At 35.1% G+C, this 19147-nt stretch overlaps 1 protein-coding gene across 1 annotated transcript in view; it reads left to right on the top strand.

Moving 5' to 3' along the window:
* Positions 1 to 19147, top strand: part of MALRD1 (MAM and LDL receptor class A domain containing 1) — a 731799-nt gene that overhangs the window by 297072 nt on the left and 415580 nt on the right. The window contains exons 23-25 of the mRNA XM_057304733.1: positions 3164 to 3320; positions 6888 to 6998; positions 10675 to 10888. Coding sequence (XP_057160716.1) covers positions 3164 to 3320; positions 6888 to 6998; positions 10675 to 10888 — 482 coding nt within the window. The remainder of the gene's footprint in view (positions 1 to 3163; positions 3321 to 6887; positions 6999 to 10674; positions 10889 to 19147) is intronic.

Raw genomic sequence — 19147 nt, 5'->3', positions numbered from 1 at the left:
TCTATCCATTTGCTATGACTGATTCACATTTCTTTCCCCAAGAAAAATGATAAAACTTTCAAAATGAAAATGGTTTTAATAAGTAGCAAATTTACATCCTATATTATCTAGCATAATACTGAAGTGAGAATGTGGTAAGAAATCTAGTTAAAGTGTGCCAGAAGGCCCAAACTGTGCGGAATCACCTCTTCATTTAATGCTTCAAAAAACTCTGTTACCTAGATGTCTTTAATGTTTTATTATTTCTTTTTTGAATTGATATTTAAAGTGGAAGCATGAACTCTGTCTTTTATGGCAAGATTACATTGATATTCAATTGTTTTCATCCTGACTTTTTGATTTGAAGGTAAGGAGGAAAAAGACATACTTTAAAAATTATCTACCAGCTTATTAAAATGTAGTTGAGTAAAGCTGACCTAAATTAATAGAGACTAAATTTGAACCTGAAAGCCTTTTAGATTGTAAACAGAACCCCAGGCCAGTTTCCTTTCTATTTTACATGTTTTATTTTTTCTATATATTTTTCTCCTTTATGTGCCTCTTCTAAAAGTATTCAGTTCTTTAGCGTCCATTTTACATACATGAAAATATGATTTCACTCCCATGTGGAATCTAAAAAACAAAACAAATGAATGAACAAAAAACCAAACAGACTCTTAAATACAGAGAACAAACTGGTGGTTGCTAGAAGGGAAGTGGATGGGGGTATAGGCAAAATAGATTAAGAGGTACAAACTTTAACTTGCAGTTATAAAGTAACTAAGTCACAAAGATGAAAAGTACAGCATGGGGAATATCGTCAATAGTGTTGTAGTAATACATGGTGGCAGGTGGTGACTACACTTATCGTGGTGAGCATTGAGTAGTGTATAGAATTGTCAAATCAATATGTAATACATCTGAAACTAACATTGTATGTCAATTCTATTTCAATAAAAAATTAAGTGTTGAAAAAAAGAAAATAAGCCATACAGAGCTGACCACGTTATTGGCAATATCATTATAAAAAACAAAACAGAAGCACACAACCAAATTATTACAGATTAGACCTGGTAATTTCAGCCTTTACCGTAATTTGTGCATATTGTACCAACTGATACATGGATTGGAAATCGAAATAGTAGAGTAATTCTTCTTTTCTTTTCTTTTCTTTTCTTTTCTTTTCTTTTCTTTTCTTTTCTTTTCTTCTTTTTCCTTCCTTCCTTTCCTTCCCTCCCTCCCTCCTTTCCTTTCCCTTCCCTTCTTTTCCTTTCCTTTCCTTTCCTTTCCTTTCCTTTCCTTTCCTTTCCTTTCCTTCCCTTTCCTTTCCTTTCCTTCCTTCCCCTCCCTTCCTCCCTCCTTCCCTCCCTTCCTCCCTTCCTCCCTCCCTCCCTCGGCACCATCAAATAACTTTATTCACACAAACATCCCTGAATTTACAAAGCTTCAGTCATCATCCACATTAGGGGGATCGTCAGTGTTCAAGGAACTTAAATATAATGTATCGTACCAACCCAAGAAACCTGAGTACAAAAATACTCGTATAAAGCTGTTCACATGTAGGTCCTAGATTACCAGCTTCTGTGCAAAAAAAGCAAATAAAGAAAAATGGATTTACTATCTAGTATTTGAAACTAACTTTGTGCCTGGGCTAAAACTTCCCTTGCACCTGAGTCGACCCCACACAAATGTTAAATCATTGCAACCTACTCTCTTGCTCTGATGAAAGAGGCCCCTAGGACATGAAAGGTTTCTTTAAAGTGTTCCTAAATAAACTCCCTTCCTCCTGTGGGTGCTCCTGGAAAAAGATGTGGACACCCCTGGGCAACCAGTGACAGTGGATTCACCTCTTGATGGTGGTGGTGGAAGCTTACATTAGCCAACCCTCAAGTCCCACCTCCTGGTTTCCCCTCTGAAGACGTCTCTCTTGACAGGAGTCCCTTCCTCCAAGACTAGCAGGCAGGGTCAGAGATGGGCCTGGCATCCCAAAGGCTGTGTCTCAGCCCAGTGTGGGAGGATGGCCGAGGCACTATCTCCGGGCCTCAGCCCCCAGCTTGGATGTTGTCACACTGCCAGTTACTCGTTGAGTTCAGTAGTGCTGTGCCTGTCTGGGGGACCACCAGACAGACCAAGGAAGGGGAAAGGAGTCCGGGGAGAGCAATAACCCAAGAGCTACCAGTGCCCCCAGGTATGTGGGGGGTGGCGGCACAAGCAGGATCAAACATGAGCAGGGCACTTGATGGCCCGGCTGGAAACCAGGCAGCATGGAGCAAAGTGAGGGCAGAGAGGGAGGGGCCCTCTCCTTAGGCAGTGGAGGCAGAGCTCTTGGTGTTCCAAGTTTCCAAAAGATACTTTGGCACTGAAACTCAGACATCCATCCTATTAAGATCTGTTTTCTAAAAAGATCTTTTTATGCAACAGCATAAAAAGAAGATTCCCACAATGCCAGCTCTTTACTTTTCTTAGAAACAAGACTCAAGCAAAAATAATCTTATTGCTCCAAACACTGGTTTTCTAGGAGACAACTGAAAGGTCAAGGAGCTAAGAATCTTGGAGGATGCCGGGAATGCCCCAGGACAAGAAGGCTTTGAGGAAGGTGGTGACAGGTCTTCATACCACAGGGTCAGGGAGCAGAGGGAGTTCAGGGCGTATGTTCCTTGTCCCTGCCACGTCTTCATTTGCTCTGGGACCTCCACTGGCAGTGCTGGAAAGGAGGCCAGGGCCCTGTTGATAGTCAGATCTCCACCAGTGTTGGGCACATTTCTCCTCCAGCTATAAACACGGTATTTCTTTAAGTAAACAGTAGATCCACCCCCTCAGAAAGGCAGCCTCGGTGGTGGTGGTGGGGCAAACCCTGTCTAGGAGGAAAGAATTCCCACTCTCCTGTCCCAATGCCTCTGGGATGAGATTAGGCGAAGGCCGTGACCTTTGTGCCCAGTCCGCAGAAAGGGGTCACATGGAGCCAGTCTTGAACAAACAGACTGTGGCATCCTCCTGGCTACTGGTAAGAAGCAGTAGAATAATTATTTCTGCTGAAGATTGTGAGTCATCGTTATGCTATAAAACATTATGATGCTGTTAGGAAAACTTACAGAACAATAAAATACGGTCAGTGATGAACTAGATTAGGTTTTATGATTTTCCTCTTTTTTTTAATCTGATACACACTTTGTACTTTCCCCAGAAATACCACAGATGGCTGGTACCTGTATGCTGATAGTTCAAATGGAAGATTTGGTGACACGGCTGATATACTCACTCCTCTTATTTCACGCATGGGACCAAGATGTACCCTGGTGTTCTGGACTCATATGAATGGTGTCACAGTTGGTTCTCTCCAGGTAGTCCTTAGACAATTGCACTTTCTAAATTTTCCCTATAAAAATTCACACTGTACAATTCAGCATTATTAAAATATAGTCTGCTAATAGATGAGAATGGGTAATTATCACACCTTACTGGTTTCAGTATGGTATGATTGAAAAAAGGCTTTAGCAGAATTGGACCTGAATGGCCAGTAGGAAATTTTTACTGTTCATTTTATGGTTATTATCTTTATTCTGAGGTTACAGCTTGTGTGTAAGACAGTTTTGAACTTGAAATGTTTCATGTAGGTTTTGGCATCAGCGTTCTGAGAATACCAATGTTCTGAGAATAGTGCGAATGGATCGTACACACTTCGGTGACCTTTGAATGCGCATTCTTCAAGTTGGTGGTGCTGCTGTATTTTCCAGTTGTCTTTTTCAAATTGTTTCTTCATTAAAAAATTAAACTGTTTCAGAATTACTGTTGAAACTATTTCAAACTGTTTCAAGAATCTCACAGAGAACTCCGATATTAACTTTCACCCAGAGTTCCTATTTTTTTTTTTTTCCCATTGTCCCAGACCATCTTTTATAGTAAAAATTCCATACAGGATCACGTATCATACCTGGTTATTTCTTCCTAGTGTCTTTCAAGTTGGAATAATTCCTTAATCTTCTCTAGGCTTTTGTCACCTTGATATTTTAAAGTATTATAATCTAATCCAATATGTAGAATCCACTCAATTTAGATTTGTTCAATGTTAAACCTATATATATGTTTATGTATATTTTATATATTTATATATTTTTTATTTTTATATATATTTTTTGCTGTAGTATCACCAATATTGTGTTCTTTTTACTGCATCCCATTGGTAGTATATGATATCTATAGGTCTTATTACTTTTGTTCCCTTTGTTATCAATAAATATTTTGTGAAGAGATATTTTGATAGTACGTAAAATCCTGTCTCAAGTCAATTTTACTTGCTAGTTTTTGCTTCCTTTGGTACTTTTAACTGGAATTAATTTTACTATGATGATTGCTTAGTTGTGATTTTTTTAACTTCATTATTCTGTTTACATTTGTTGGTTGGTTTTCTATTATAAAAAACACCATTACCACCACCAACACAATTCTGTCTCCATTTATTGATTTATATCAGTGTGGATTCATTGGTCCTTTTTGTATTCAATTTGTTACTGTTTATTATTATTATTTATTGATTTTTAAATTGCCCCAGATTTGCTCACAGGAGACCCTTTAAGCTGACTTCTATGTCTCTTCGACAATCCCATCAGTCTTTGAGCATTTTCTTCCTTTGTGTCCAATAAGATGTTCCAGACTCATGTTATTTTTATCCTGTTCCCTCCCTGGAGTTAACTTTTTCCAGGGGGTCCTGGTTTCTTTTAGAAGACCACGTTGCACAGGCAAATCAGAGAGAGGTTCTGGAGTCTCAGTGCACATCCCTAGATCTTGTTGTCTCGTATTGGACATACCTTATATAATATAGGAGGTTTTAAGCAGTACGCATAGACGCATCATTTACAGAGAACAAGCCAACTCAGTTGTCAAACATCTCCATTTGTACTGTTTCATACCCTGTGTAGCATTTTCCAGGAAGCCATGTATGACAGACCAATCCCAAAATTCTAGAATTGTTTACTGTGAGCAGTTTTAGACCAGGAAAGTCTTGCTAAATGCAGGCATAGCAAAGGGCTCTCCCCCTTGTCAAATACCATTAAATTGTTAGCGAAGAAGTATATGTTTAGCATATTTGCAAAGAGATTCCAGGTAGGTTACGTACTTTTTTTTCTTCCCCAGTAGAGAAAGAAAAAGAGACTGCAGGCCGGCTGCTTAACCACTTCTTCCTCTGTACCTTGATTATAATTTTAATATAAGGTGCTTTGTCTCCTTATTCTTTTACTGTCTTATTCTAAGATTTTCCTGGCTACATTAACTATTTATTTTTCCAAATAAGTTTTAGATAAACATATTTCACAAATGCTGTTAGTTTTTTTTTTTACTTGAAAATATATTAAATTTACTTATAAGTTTTAGAATTACCTTCTTTATTATAGGTGAGACTCCTTACCAATAATGATTTAAAAATAAACTTATTTGTATATAAGTATGTGTGCATGTTTGATAATCTAAAAACATCCAATAGTCTTATGGATTAAAGTTACAGCTTATCATTTGTTTTACATTGACTTTAAAAAATGGTTTTTGGCAAACAATCAATACAGCTTACTGCAGGGTTTTCGTTAGAAAAGTGAGAATTATTTAACTGGTATATTTTGTGGTTAAGATTAATTATCTGAAATACACTTCCTTTTTATCAGGTACAATTGTGTATTAGTAGGTGAAAAATTATAGAATATTATTAAAATGTTATAAGTAGTAATCAAAGAACTAAAATGGCAATGCACATGATCCTTATTTTTGTACATGAACACATTTTCCTAGTCATTTGTATGTAGAATGTCATTCATGCAAAGATCTATTTTCCATACTTTTTCAAAGTACTCATCAAAAAATGATTTTTATTTTTTTAGAAATTATATTTTTTTGACCTTGATAGCGTGTTGTTTTAACTTATATAGACCAAAACCGTAGTGATATTTTTGTTAGCCCCATATTACTTAGAAATTCTAAAGAGTCTAGAAATGCTACTTGTATAAAATTAGTAGTTTGAATGTTATTTATACTCCAATATAAATAGCTGTTTGAATTGAATCGAAAATAAGGAGATAAGAAAACCATTAAAAGTAACTTTCACTTTCACAAGTCAAAACCTTCACAAACCCTTTACCAGAATAATTCTTTCAGCTGTACACATTGTATTTTTAAAAAGTAATGCTGTGAACTAATTAAATAAGCCAACTAAGTCAGTTACTTTAAAATGTGGAATTGTTCTGCTTTTCCCTGTTCTCTTCAGTTACTCTCTTGTTGGTCCATTTTGGAGCATTCTAAAAGGAGAGTCAGGATGATTTGTCTGCTGAGACTGATTTGAATTTCCCTTTAGAATAAGGATAGAGTACTGAGGAGAATGCGAGGTGTCAAGGCTCTTGGGTGGGGAACTCTTACCATCACAGGATGAGTCAGTGCCCTCTCGTTGTCACCCAGCCGTGCTGTTAAAATTGAAGGGGTTCCCATTATATAACACACTGTCCCCACTGAACCCAAGAGCATGAGGAAGGAAAGTCATCCTCAAAAAAAAAAAAAAAAGTTTTAGTAAGTAATAGGTGCTTTTCATTTTGACTCCATGAATATTACTTAATATATAAAATTCCACTTGTTACGTCTGTCAGATTTTTTAAAAAGCTAATGTAGTTAAAAGTTAATGAAATGGTGCCTAGACCCTTTGGACTTGACTGACAGATATTCATGTACACCTTTATTACATAAAGCTTGTGAGGGATCCTTGAGACACATTGCTGTATAGAAAACAAAGACATCTAATGAAAACTGTCCCCACTTTTCTCTAAGGGACTTCATGTTGATATTAAAATTTTGAAAAATCCCTGGGCAAATTCTGAATGTTTAAAATTTATTAAGACAGAATATTTTAACACCTGTTACTTGATTTATCTCTGTAGGTACTCAGCAAGAAAGACAATGTTACTTCTAAATTGTGGGCTCAAAGAGGACAGCAAGGTGCACAGTGGAAGAAAGTGGAAGTGTTTTTAGGCGTTCAATCACATATACAGGTTTGTAAGCCACGTAGTTGGGTGATAAAGGAGTTTTGTTGAATTTTTTTCCCTCCAATCCTACTTTATTTCCTCTTCTCATATAGCCTTTTTGTCCTCCCATCCCCTTCCTGATGTGTTATATGAATGCCTGCCACTCCATGTAGCATTTCCATAAGGAATTTAACAGTTCCGGGTGTCCTAATTTCTCCCAATTAGACCAGCATGTTCTAGGACTATGTAATTTTCATGCCAACCATGCTCCACTTCACAGTCAGCCTCCCTCATACAAAGAACACCTCCCTCGACTTTAGAGATATAATTCTCAGAGACTGCAGAGTAATTATGTTAATCCATTTCAAAACTAATTAAAAAGACTTTTGAAAGCACATTGTATTGTTGAACATTATTAGAGGTAATAGGTTTACCTAATTCAAAAATGGGGGAGGCACAAAATTATGTAATGCTCTATTTGTCTTCATGTAGATGACAATAATATTAGGAGGATAAGACCTATACATACCTAACAGTTTAAAATAAGAAGTAGTAGGACATATGCTTAAATTGAAGATAATTACATGCCAAGGTAATTGGTATGGATTTTGTTTTTTATGCATTATCAAGAAAATAAGAACTCATGGATGTGCGTGCGTGTGCGTGCGTGTATGTGCATGTATTTGGCAGAAGGGGGTTTTCTTGGAATATGAGGCTTAGCTATTAAATTTTTTAAGATTTGGATCAGGAGAGTGAGAATCCAGAAGCATTTATGCTGGGGAACATTTTCTTAGTTTTAATTGCACAGGGCTTAATTTCAGGAATTTAGAACCATTTGTCTCCAGATAGGAGATATATCTTGGCTAATTATTGCATTTCCAGTCCTCTGTATATACAGAAATAACAGCCAGTTCTTCTGTGAATATTCAGTAGCTATCTATAGTCATGTGCTGTGTGAGAGATGAGCCGCTCTCCGTTCCAGTGGAAGCACAGCTAGCTACCTCTATGTAAAGCCATTGATACAACACTGTCCCCAGTTTCTTGGAATGGGAGGTGTAATAAATTCCATATGTTTTTGGCCTCTCGCTGGAGCCCAGTTTTCTTATGGGTCATTTGTAGATAATTTAAGAAATTGATAAGAAATAAGTTCAGCCTGAGGATGTAATTATTGGACTGCAGTTTCATAATACACAATATGAAAGTTATTTTAAAAATGATTCCACCTGTTCATTCTTTAAGATCTTTTAACTGAGGGCAGAAGAATCCTCAGCAAGAACATGGAGAAGGTTTTGCTGCTGCCAAACATAGGCTTCTACCCCAGGCAATGAATTCTTAACTAGTTCTGTGCAAGTAGAATATTTGTATAGTAAAATCATGTTCAAAATAACGTTAAGGGGGATTTCAACAGGAGGAATCAATTATTAATTAACTTAGCATTTCTGAAATTTGCTTTTTCATATATTGAAATTTGAAGAGAAATATGCCCATGTTGTTTGAATCTTAAAATTAGATAATAATGGCTTGTGAATATTTGATGTTTTTTTGTGATTCACTCATGCCTTCAATACAGGCGTACTAAGCCCCCACTATGTGCAAAGCTCATTACTACACCAGAGATAGAGTGATGAGCCAGGCATACCATCCTTGTTTCTTTCATTTTTACAATATCATTCCCTTTCACCTTAGAGAGAGGAATACCTGTAGCGCTTGAGTAAAAGTATAAGATGTTTTTAGGAATTATGTACAGAATCAGCACTGAGTAGTTTTCAGAGTTTTATTTGGGAGCCCTCAAAAAAACGGAGTATTTAATTAAAATAGTTTGTATAACTAGAGCAGGCATATACATAGCACTTAGTAAGTGCTAAGTACTATTCTATGAATTTGAAACATTTATTCCTTAGTTTTTACAGTAATTGTATGATCACTATCCCCCTTTTATAGATGAGAATAAGCAAAGACCTACACCTTAGGGAACTTGCTCTAGTTGCATACTACAAGATGGCTGAGGCAGACTTTAAGCAAGGCCAGTTCATCTACGAGTCCATAATCTAAACACTGTGCCTTATTGCTTTCCACATTTTCCAAAATAATTAACCCTGCTTTTATTCTATTAAAATTATAAAAAATTATAGAAAATTATAGAAAAATTATAGAAATTATAGAAAAAATATAACTACTCTTTAAAGAAAGTATAATCACATTCAATATGAAAGTCAACGGAATCTTAACTAACATTTTTATGGAGCATTGGGGTATAAGCAGTGATTTGATCATTTGGACATGGCAGGCACCTGAGTCTATCTATAGTATTGCACAAAACAAATTAATAAGGAAACACTTATTATCTGATTTCTTTTTCACAGAACATTGTATCACATATTTAAATGTGTAGATGCACCCAGAAAGTAGAGTACCCTTTTCAATTTGTGTATCAGTGTTTCCTTCTAAAACACTGTAGTCCTTATTCTTTCTAGTTTCACCTCTTCTTAATGGTTTCCAATGTCTCAATCTATCCAATTTATTTTTCTTTTCCAGCATATCTGTTCTGAAGAACAACTTATGTAAATTTGGTATATGAATTTACATAAAAATTGTATTTTTATTTTGTTTTGGTTTTGATAATTTGAGAGGCATGATTTTCAATTATTCTATCATCTTATCTTAAAAGGAAAACACATAGGTTTTCATACAGTCACATAAAAGCATAACACATCCTAAGGAAAAATAGTAATTCTTTCAGGAAAAATGTTTAGATTTGGTCAAAAGGGACTTGGGAGTTTGAACAATAAATATTTTTATAAAATCACTTTAGTAAATCTGTATTCCTTGTTAACTCATTTTGGATTGTTCTAAAGTTACTTTATATGAATATTTCTTATGTTAATACACAAATACATATTTGGCATGCAGAGAAATTTACTAGAAACATTCTGAAGTCATATCACTTAGAAATGTGAAACTAAACAATTTGTGACTTCTTGTGTTCTATGAAACAGCGTTAATTGTTCTTCCAAGCACTGGTAATATTGCAAATTGAAGAGGATATTTCTAAACATTTTAGCAACTCCTGTTATTATTTTCCATCATTTATAATTCTTTTGGAGACCATGTAAGTGGGATATCACTGTCAGACAGTGGCACACATGAGAATTTTATTCATCACGTACATCAGCAAAAGCAAATTAAGATGATTTCAATTCCAAAAATGGGGGAAATTAAAAAAAAACTCATGGTATTAAGGTCTGATATCTCGCTGTCACATAATTGGGGTGGACAGATCTGAGGAGTGGTGACACATTGGCCAAAATAAAGGACGTGGTTGTATCTTCTTTTGCTTGGTGTGGTTTGTGATTGGCCTCCTTCCTCTGATATAAGGTGAGGCTCTAAGAAGTGAGCAGGTCTTGTTTTGGGTGAGAGAGCTGCAGGAGCAGCATTAGGTAGGTTGGTGGCTCCCACCGGTTTTCGTTGCCACCCGTCCTAAGAATCTAGACAAGAGGCAGTGGTGTTACCACTCCCACATTTGTGGGATGACCCTCAAATATCTTGGGTCAGTTTCATTATGGGAGTATTTTTATTGGATTCAAACCTAATGTCCCATATTTCATGTTTGCCTCAAATTTTAAATTCTTGGACAATTCAACTGAAATTGGATTTCTTTCCTTCTTTCCTTTCCTCCTTCTCTCTCTCTCTCTTTTTTTTTTAGATTATCTTTAGGGCAAAACGTGGTATCAGTTACATGGGAGATGTAGCTGTGGACGATATTTCCTTTCAAGATTGTTCCCCCCTACTTAGTCCAGACAGGAAGTGTACTGCTCAAGAATTCACGTGTGCAAACAAACAATGCATCGTGAAGGACAAGCTGTGTGATTTTGTGAATGATTGTGTTGATAATTCAGATGAGTCTACCTTCATTTGCAGTAAGTGGAAGTTTTCTATTTCTTTGCGTTTCCCTTTGTCTCCTACAACCTTACTCTGCATGTGGTGGGTTAATTGCTGAAACATACGAAGTATGTACAGCCCAGCAGCCAAGGCAGGTAAGGTGATTTACCTATTTAAATACATTTCTTTCTCTCTCTCTCTCAGTACTTAATTTAGAACTGTAATTCATTTAAAACTAGTTGGTGGCTTGGTGTGTGTGAGATAATTGGTGATAAATCGGAAAACAGGTGTCTTCAAAGACAAACGAATGGAAACAAATATTTTTCATATGAAAGAAAGTTTTGGAAAAAAGATAAGCAGAATATCCATCAATGCCATTTCATGCAGGGTTCACAAGCCTCTGTGCTTTGATGCATTGGAGAGAGTTGTCATTCCTTTGTGTAAATTATGAGATGTGATAAATGTTAATATATATATACACACACACTATAAAACATATATAGTATAATATATATATACTATATATATTTAAATATATATAACATATATATTTATATACCTAGATAATATATTAAAGGGGTTTTCTAAAGGAAATACATATCAGCTATATGATTTTATTGTAGGAGCTCAACTCATAATAAACAGCACCTATTAAAATATCCTTAGCTAAATGGGCCATATATGCTCATTTGGGTAAGTCTGTAAATTCTGCAACACAGTCCAGTTATTACCTCATTGCCTTGCAAATGAGGTGAATACAGATTGTGGAAATGAAGGTTGACAAATTATTCCACTTACTGATAATAACTTTTTTTTTTTAAAGATTTTATTTATTTATTCGACAGAGATAGAGACAGCCAGCGAGAGAGGGAACACAAGCAGGGGGAGTGGGAGAGGAAGAAGCAGGCTCATAGCGGAGGAGCCTGATGTGGGGCTCGATCCCGTAACACCGGGATCACGCCCTGAGCCGAAGGCAAGCGCTTAACCGCTGTGCTACTCAGGCGCCCCATAATTACTGATAATAATTTCTGAGCAAGGATATTTTAGTTTAAGCCTTTGTTGGTGTTGAACCAAATCTGGAATATCAAGAACAATTTCAATAGAATAAGAGCTCTCATTTGTATAGAACTTTAACTTTAAGCCCTAATCTACTAATGTCTACCTGATCTTCACAGAAGCCCTGAGGGGTAAGTGGGACAGACACTCTTAGTGTATATTCCACAGATGAAGCTGCCAGCCAGAGTGCTTACGATTTTGTCAAAGTTCTTAAGACTGGTGTTGACAGAATTGATCCTAGAATCAAGTACTTCATGATTCACTGCTTTGCTCAAGCTACCATGCCACCTGTGTGTAATGCTGAATCTTAAAAATATTAAAAAAAAATTATAGGTGTAGAAATCCTATTTATATCAAGTGACTTCCCTCAGTTGTGGATTATTTCTTCCAATATCTATTTATTAGCGCATTGGAACCAAGCAAAAATATTTGGCTAATCTTGAATTCTGAATTAATATTTATCTTTACCTTATAAATATTTTCTGCTGCGTGTTTAGTTACCTTCGGCATCAAATGCTTTTATAATTTCGTCATTGCCTTTTTCGCTTCAATATCACAGAAATCTATTAGGTTATCGGTCAAACAGAGCAGATATCATTCTTTGAATTTTATTTCTTATGTTGCCAGTGTATCTCTTTCCCCAGATAAAATTTAATACAATTTTCAGTATTGAAAGTATCGACTTACTAATGGCTAAATTTCCGCAGAACTCTTTGTATTTAGGTTCTAAATTTGTAAATATTTCTAGGAATCCTTTGTCTGTATTTAGGGAAGGACGTTGATACGCTGAGAGAATCTGAAATGTGTGGGAACTTACTGTCTTGGTAGTTCTTTAGTTTTTGAGAACAGTCGACAGACAATGTTACATTAGTTCCAGGTGTACCAGCAACTCTGTACATGATGCTGTGCTCCCCACAAGTGTAGCTATCATCTGTCACCAAACAGCGCTATTACAAATACCATTGACTATAGTCCCTATGTGGTATTTTTCATCCCCATGACTTATTCATTCATAACCGGAAGCCTGTGTCTCCCACTCCCTGTCACCCATTTTGCCCATCCCCCACCCTCTTACGGTCTGGCAACCATCACATTGTTCTCGGTATTTATAGGTTTGATTCTGCTTTTTGTTTGTTTAGTCATTTGTTTCGTGTGTCAGATTCTGCATATAAATCATATGGTATTTGTTGTCTTTCTCTGACTTGCTTCACTTAGCATAATACTGGTAGTTCTTTTGTATGAAAATAAAGGTAAAAGTAATCTTAAGACTTTGGACGGAATGTTGCACCAGAATGTGCTTTTTGATGAATTGATTGCCAAATCATTCTTGTTTAGGTTTTGAGTAGGGCTACTCGTATCAGTAATACTGGAGCAAGACAGCTGAATTGCTTCAGATATTATAGAGAAAAAAGAAAAGTTTTTCAACTCATTAGAACAAATAAACAACAAGATGTTAGACCTTAAAAAGAAACCCACATTTTGATCCTGGTTCTCATACATGAGTATGGGTTTTTAAATAGCTTTGCTTATTTTTATTATGTATTTAAAAATTATGTATAATCCCATTCTACAGTATTAAATGTTTTAATTATAGAGTGGCTAACATATGCTATATGAATTATGAGTTATTATCCTATATATACTGTAAACTTTGATGCTCTAATTAGATCCAGAAGAATAGGAAGGGAAAAAAGATCTTAAAAATTACCATGGCAACTGATTTCAGAAATTTGGGTGACAACCAATCAAAAAATTAGCCTTAAGTTCCATCTTGCTTGGAGTTGTTGTTTTTTATTTTTTTGAGAATTCTAGGTAAAGACTGATGAATATCACAGCTCTAAGAAAACTTCTGAAATATCATTAGGTAGAAATACACCATGGAGGAATAGCAGAAAGAATTTAAAACTCCTTTTAAAGGAGTGGACCGTCTCTGATGGAAAAGAAGAAAATAATCTTTTATTAAACAGAAGTACCTGCTGCTTTAATTTTCTGTAGATCAGGATAGACTCTGAAAACAAAATCTGGCAGAAAAATTAAAATGTCATTTTTGTCTTTATTATATAAATATGCCTAAAATATGGGACATAGTCAACAAGAAGAAAGTGATATGTATGTCTGACAGCTCTAAAATCTTATTTGAACATATCTTGCCAATGATATAGAAGCTCCTTTGGAAAGCAACCATATTTTTTGTTTCACCATACATTCTAATTAGCATATTTATTGTTCGTACATAATTAAGAGTGTCTCAGGCATACTGAAAATAATTTAATTCTGTACCATGATTAGTAATGATGCTGGATATTTAATCAACATAATTAGTAAGTAATCTGAACCTAATGGGTAAATGTAACACCGTATTTACCATCTGCAGATATCTGTTCTTTTGAAACACACACTGAATATTTACCAAAAAAAGAGAGATTATATTATTATTAAATATTAAGGAAATTTCAGTAATTTAAAATGGATTAAAGTGACATGTCTTTTTAGTTGGGCTGGAAATTGAGAAACAAACTGAGGGCTTCAGAGGGGAGGGGGGTGGGGGAATGGGATAGGCTGCTGATGGGTAGTAAGGAGGGCACGTGTTGCATGGTGCACTGGGGGTTATACGCAACTAATGAATCATCAAACTTTACATTAAAAAATAATAAATAAAAAATTAAAAATTAAAAAAACAAATGCTGAAAATACCTATTGGTTACGAGAAATGCACTTTTAATAACCTATGCCTCCCCTCCAAAAAAATTATAATAAAATTAGAAAATGTTTAAATAACAATAATAAACAATGCATAAAAATCTTGTGGGATTTAGCTAAGTGAGAACTTAGAGAAAAAATTTATAGACATATTAGAAACCAATATATAGTTTATATTAGTTTATATTAGAAACTAATATATTATAGAAACTATATATAGAAACCTTATATTAGAAACTATTTAGCTAATAATGCAAATTAATAGAATAGAACATAGATATAAGACAGAGAGGGCTGGAAAGACATAAAATTTTAAAACCCTGTCAAGGGAGGTAGAGAAAACAGAGCAAATAAATTTAAAGCATATTTATTGAGAAGTTACATGTCAATCAGTGTTGGAGACACCTGGTATATATCAGTAAATGAAACAGGAAAAAAAATGGTTTTTCTCATATTCTAGATTTAAACAGAAAATGTTCTCTCTCTCTCTCTCCTCCATCTTCCACCCACCCCCACATTTGTCTATAAAATACATTATATAGTTTGTTAAAAGGTGACAAGTGCTGTGAGAAAATACAGAGTGAGCTGAGGGAGACCATTAATGGAGGGAAGGCAAATTGCAATATTAAAGAGCATGATAAGAACAGGCCAGGATGATTTGTTTATTTGTTTCTCGTGTATTGAGTTTGGGAAGTTCTTTGTAGATCTTGGATACCAGTCTTTTATCTGGAAAACAGTGTGGAGGTCCCTTAAAAAGTTAAAAATTGAGCTACCCTATGATCCAGCCATTGCACTACTGGGTATTTACCCCAAAGATACAGACGTAGTGAAGAGAAGGGCCATATGCACCCCACTGTTCATAGCAGCATTGTCCACAATAGCTAAATCGTGGAAGGAACCGAGATGCCCTTCAACAGATGACTGGATTAAGAAGTTGGGGTCCATATATACAGTGGAATATTACTCAGCTATCAAAAGAACGATTTCTCAACATTTGCTGCAACATGGACGGCACTGGAGGAGATAATGCTAAGTGAAATAAGTCAAGCAGACAAAGACAATTATATGGTTTCTCTCATCTATGGAACATAAGAAGTAGGAAGATCAGTAGGAGAAGAAAGGGATAAAGAAAGGGGGGTAATCGGAAGGGGGAATGAAGCATGAGAGACTATGGAGTCTGAGAAACAAACTGAGGGCTTCAGAGGAGAGGGGGATGGGGGAATGGGATAGGCTGGTGATGGGTAGTAAGGAGGGCACGTGTTGCATGGTGCACTGGGGGTTATACACAACTAATGAATCATCGAACTTTACATAAAAAACCAGGGATGTACTGTATGGTGACTAACATAATACAATAAAAAATATTTTAAAAAAAGAAAAGAACAGGCCAGGATGAAAGATATTTAGTAAATCATTGAAGGGGGTTTGGGATGTAGCTAATACTTGTTATTTATTTTATTTGTTATAATTAAAAAAACATAGCCATCCTAGTGTGTTACAGAGTGGAATCTCATTGTGGTTTTGATTTTCCATTCCCTACTGACAGATAATATTAAGCATCTTTTCTTGCACTTACTGTCTATTCCTATATCTTTTTAGGAGAAATGTCTAGTGAAATCCTTTGCCCGTCTCTTTAGTGGATTTTCTTTTGTTGTTGAGGTGTAGGATTTATTTATATATTTTAGATCTTAAACCCTTATCAAATATATGATTTGCAAATATGTTCTCATTCTGTAGGTTGTCATTTTTATTTTACTCTTTACTTAATTTAATAGACTGTTTTTAAGGCGGTTTTAGGTTCACAGCAAATCAGAGCTCCCATATACATACAACCTTTCCTACTCTCCGTGTCCCCCACCAGAGTGGTGATTTGTTAACGATCAATGAACCTACAATGATGTGTCATTATCCATCACAGACCATAGTTGATTCAGGTTCCCTCTTGGTGAAAGGACATTTGATAGACAATATAGCACACTCTTATACTCAATTACTAAATAGCAGTCTTATTTGAGTCATGACAAATATTTTAAAGCACGTTTTTCCTCCTGAATAAAATCTTCCTCAAAATACCAGGTTTTAGAAATACTAGTGTGCCATTTAACACTGTTAAAAAATAATCTAAACTCAGCTACTCAAATCTGGGCCCATGGATAAACAGCTCTTAGAATTCAGTACCCACCCCGGAATCATAAACTGTATTTTAATGACATCCTCCAGTGAGTCATATGCGCATTAAAATGTAAGAAGCACTAATCTAAACAATACAAAATTTTGTGAAAGTTGTCTGGTGAAAGGAGAGCTATTATTTAATCTATATTTCCTTATTGACATATGCACAGATATCAGGCTTTTAATCATTGGCAATAGTGTTTGAAATTTAAAAAAAATCATTCTTTGTATATCTTCTTGATGAGTTTAATTTATACAGTTACCTTGAAGTCAAGGTTGAGTGAGTATGTATATATTCGATTACCAGATATAATTTATTGGATGTATTCAGAAGGAATTTTAAATGAACATTTATTCAGTAATATTTATTCAACATGTATTATGTGCCAGGGTTTGTTCTAATTATTTGGATGTAGTTAACAATGTAGACAAATTTCCTGCTCTCAAGGAGCTTGCACTGTGGTTGGTGGTGGTGCAGAGGGACACAAACATAAACAAAATAAGTAAAGTGACACAATGTATTTCATAATGGTTAAGTGCTCCAACAAAATGTAAAATAGCGAAAAGTAGGAAAGAAAATGTTTGGAATGGTGGTCTAGTTTTAAATAGGGTGGTCAGAGTCATCCTCATTGAGAAATTGACATTTCAATCAAGAATGAAAACAAATAATAATTAAGCCAAATGATACAGGTATTTGTACCTGAATTTTTTAAAACACTCAAAAATATTTAAAGAGTCAGCAATCATGAAAACACAATCCTTTCTATATTATCACCATGTCGATAGCAGTGTCCTTTGGTTTCGATAAATGTGTAACTATAATTTCCTGACGCAGTTATCCTTCAGGATTTTTTGTTTTGAGTTGACTTATTTATATCCTGACTGCCCTCTCTCATTTGTTATAGCAGAATTCTTTCATTTTTGAATGAACAGATGAATCTTGAATATATTTATATTGAATGTATTGAATATATAAATATAAAATAATATATATTTATATATTGACTATATAAATTATTATATAAATTAATATATAAATATATAATAAACATGCAATTGAATAATACATGAATTTTGAATATGTTTATATTGAATATAATTATACATATTTAACTTGGTGCTTACTGTAAAATTATGTTTATTACTTCTCTACCGTATCCAGTTCAGTGTTCCAGCTGAAACTTTTTGGCATATCAGAATTTGTGCTCGGTTGCAGCAAAATAATGAAATTCAAAGTGTAGGGTTCCCCAGTGGGAGGCAACAGTGTGGTAATGCACATCACGGAAAACCACTGACCTAGACAATTACTTTGTTCTTTGTCAATAGTCATAGAAAGTCTAACCAAGCATTTTGTAATTAATGCTTGCATCTCTGACATGTACTTTTCATTTATTTATTTGGTAAACATTGGGTACCTCTGATATAAGTGGCCCTGGAACATAAACAAAAAAAAATAAGATGCTACCTAAGTATAACTGTGGACTCCTTGTCTAGTAAAAGAGATACATAAACATTCCCATTAAGAATGAGAATTAGAATAAGTACAAATCACTCTTAGAGGGGACAAGGGGAGATAATTTAGTTATATATAAAATACTAATCCCAGCATGAGCTTTCAAAAGTGATACATCACCTTGAAAACGGCTAGTGTGTTTTTAGAGCCTTTATTAATTATAGGCTGTGAATAGCTTTAGTTGTGCTTGGGAGATGATGTGAGAAAGTAGGCCAGGTATCATAACGTTCAAAACAGCAACAACAAAAAGACAAAACGGACTTCTGGTGAAGGATCAATTGTCTCAAGCATCAGAAATTCATTACTGTAGGCTGTAGCTGAGTGACTGCGGTTTAGAAAGCTCTCAGTCTTTCCAAAATTACCAATATTGGTCCCTGCTCTCACTAAGCCAGTGTTTTAAGTGACAGGTGTTAGGGCAGTATTTCCTATGTTATGAAATCAAGTAGTTATCAGGAAAGAAACAATTTATGTTAAGAGTATCTTTCAATCAATTTGTGCATTGCATATTTTCAAAAAGTTGGTATTATCAATAGGGTTTTCCAAATTATCCCCCCAAATCCTTTTCGTATGGGAACAATTATATTCTGTACAGAACATTTGTTTTATGAAACAGTCTGGAAAATGTTGCTTAGAGAATTTATTGTTATCACTTGATAGAATAAGGAAATACAAAGGAAGTTAAATTCCTAATGATGTCACCCAATGATAATTGGAAAACGGTATGAATTTTTTAACTTTGAATTTTGAAGTAATTATAAATTCATAGGCAGTTACAAAGGTGTAGAGAGAAATCTTGTGTGCCCGTCATGAATTTCCCTCAGTGCTACTATGGTATAATAGTAAAACCGGGAAACTG

This window comes from Ursus arctos, unplaced genomic scaffold (genome assembly GCF_023065955.2).
Source record: "Ursus arctos isolate Adak ecotype North America unplaced genomic scaffold, UrsArc2.0 scaffold_30, whole genome shotgun sequence".
NCBI classification, from domain to species: Eukaryota; Metazoa; Chordata; class Mammalia; order Carnivora; family Ursidae; genus Ursus; species Ursus arctos.
Note: the sequence above shows the minus strand (reverse complement) of the source record. Positions and strands in the feature narration are given on the sequence as shown.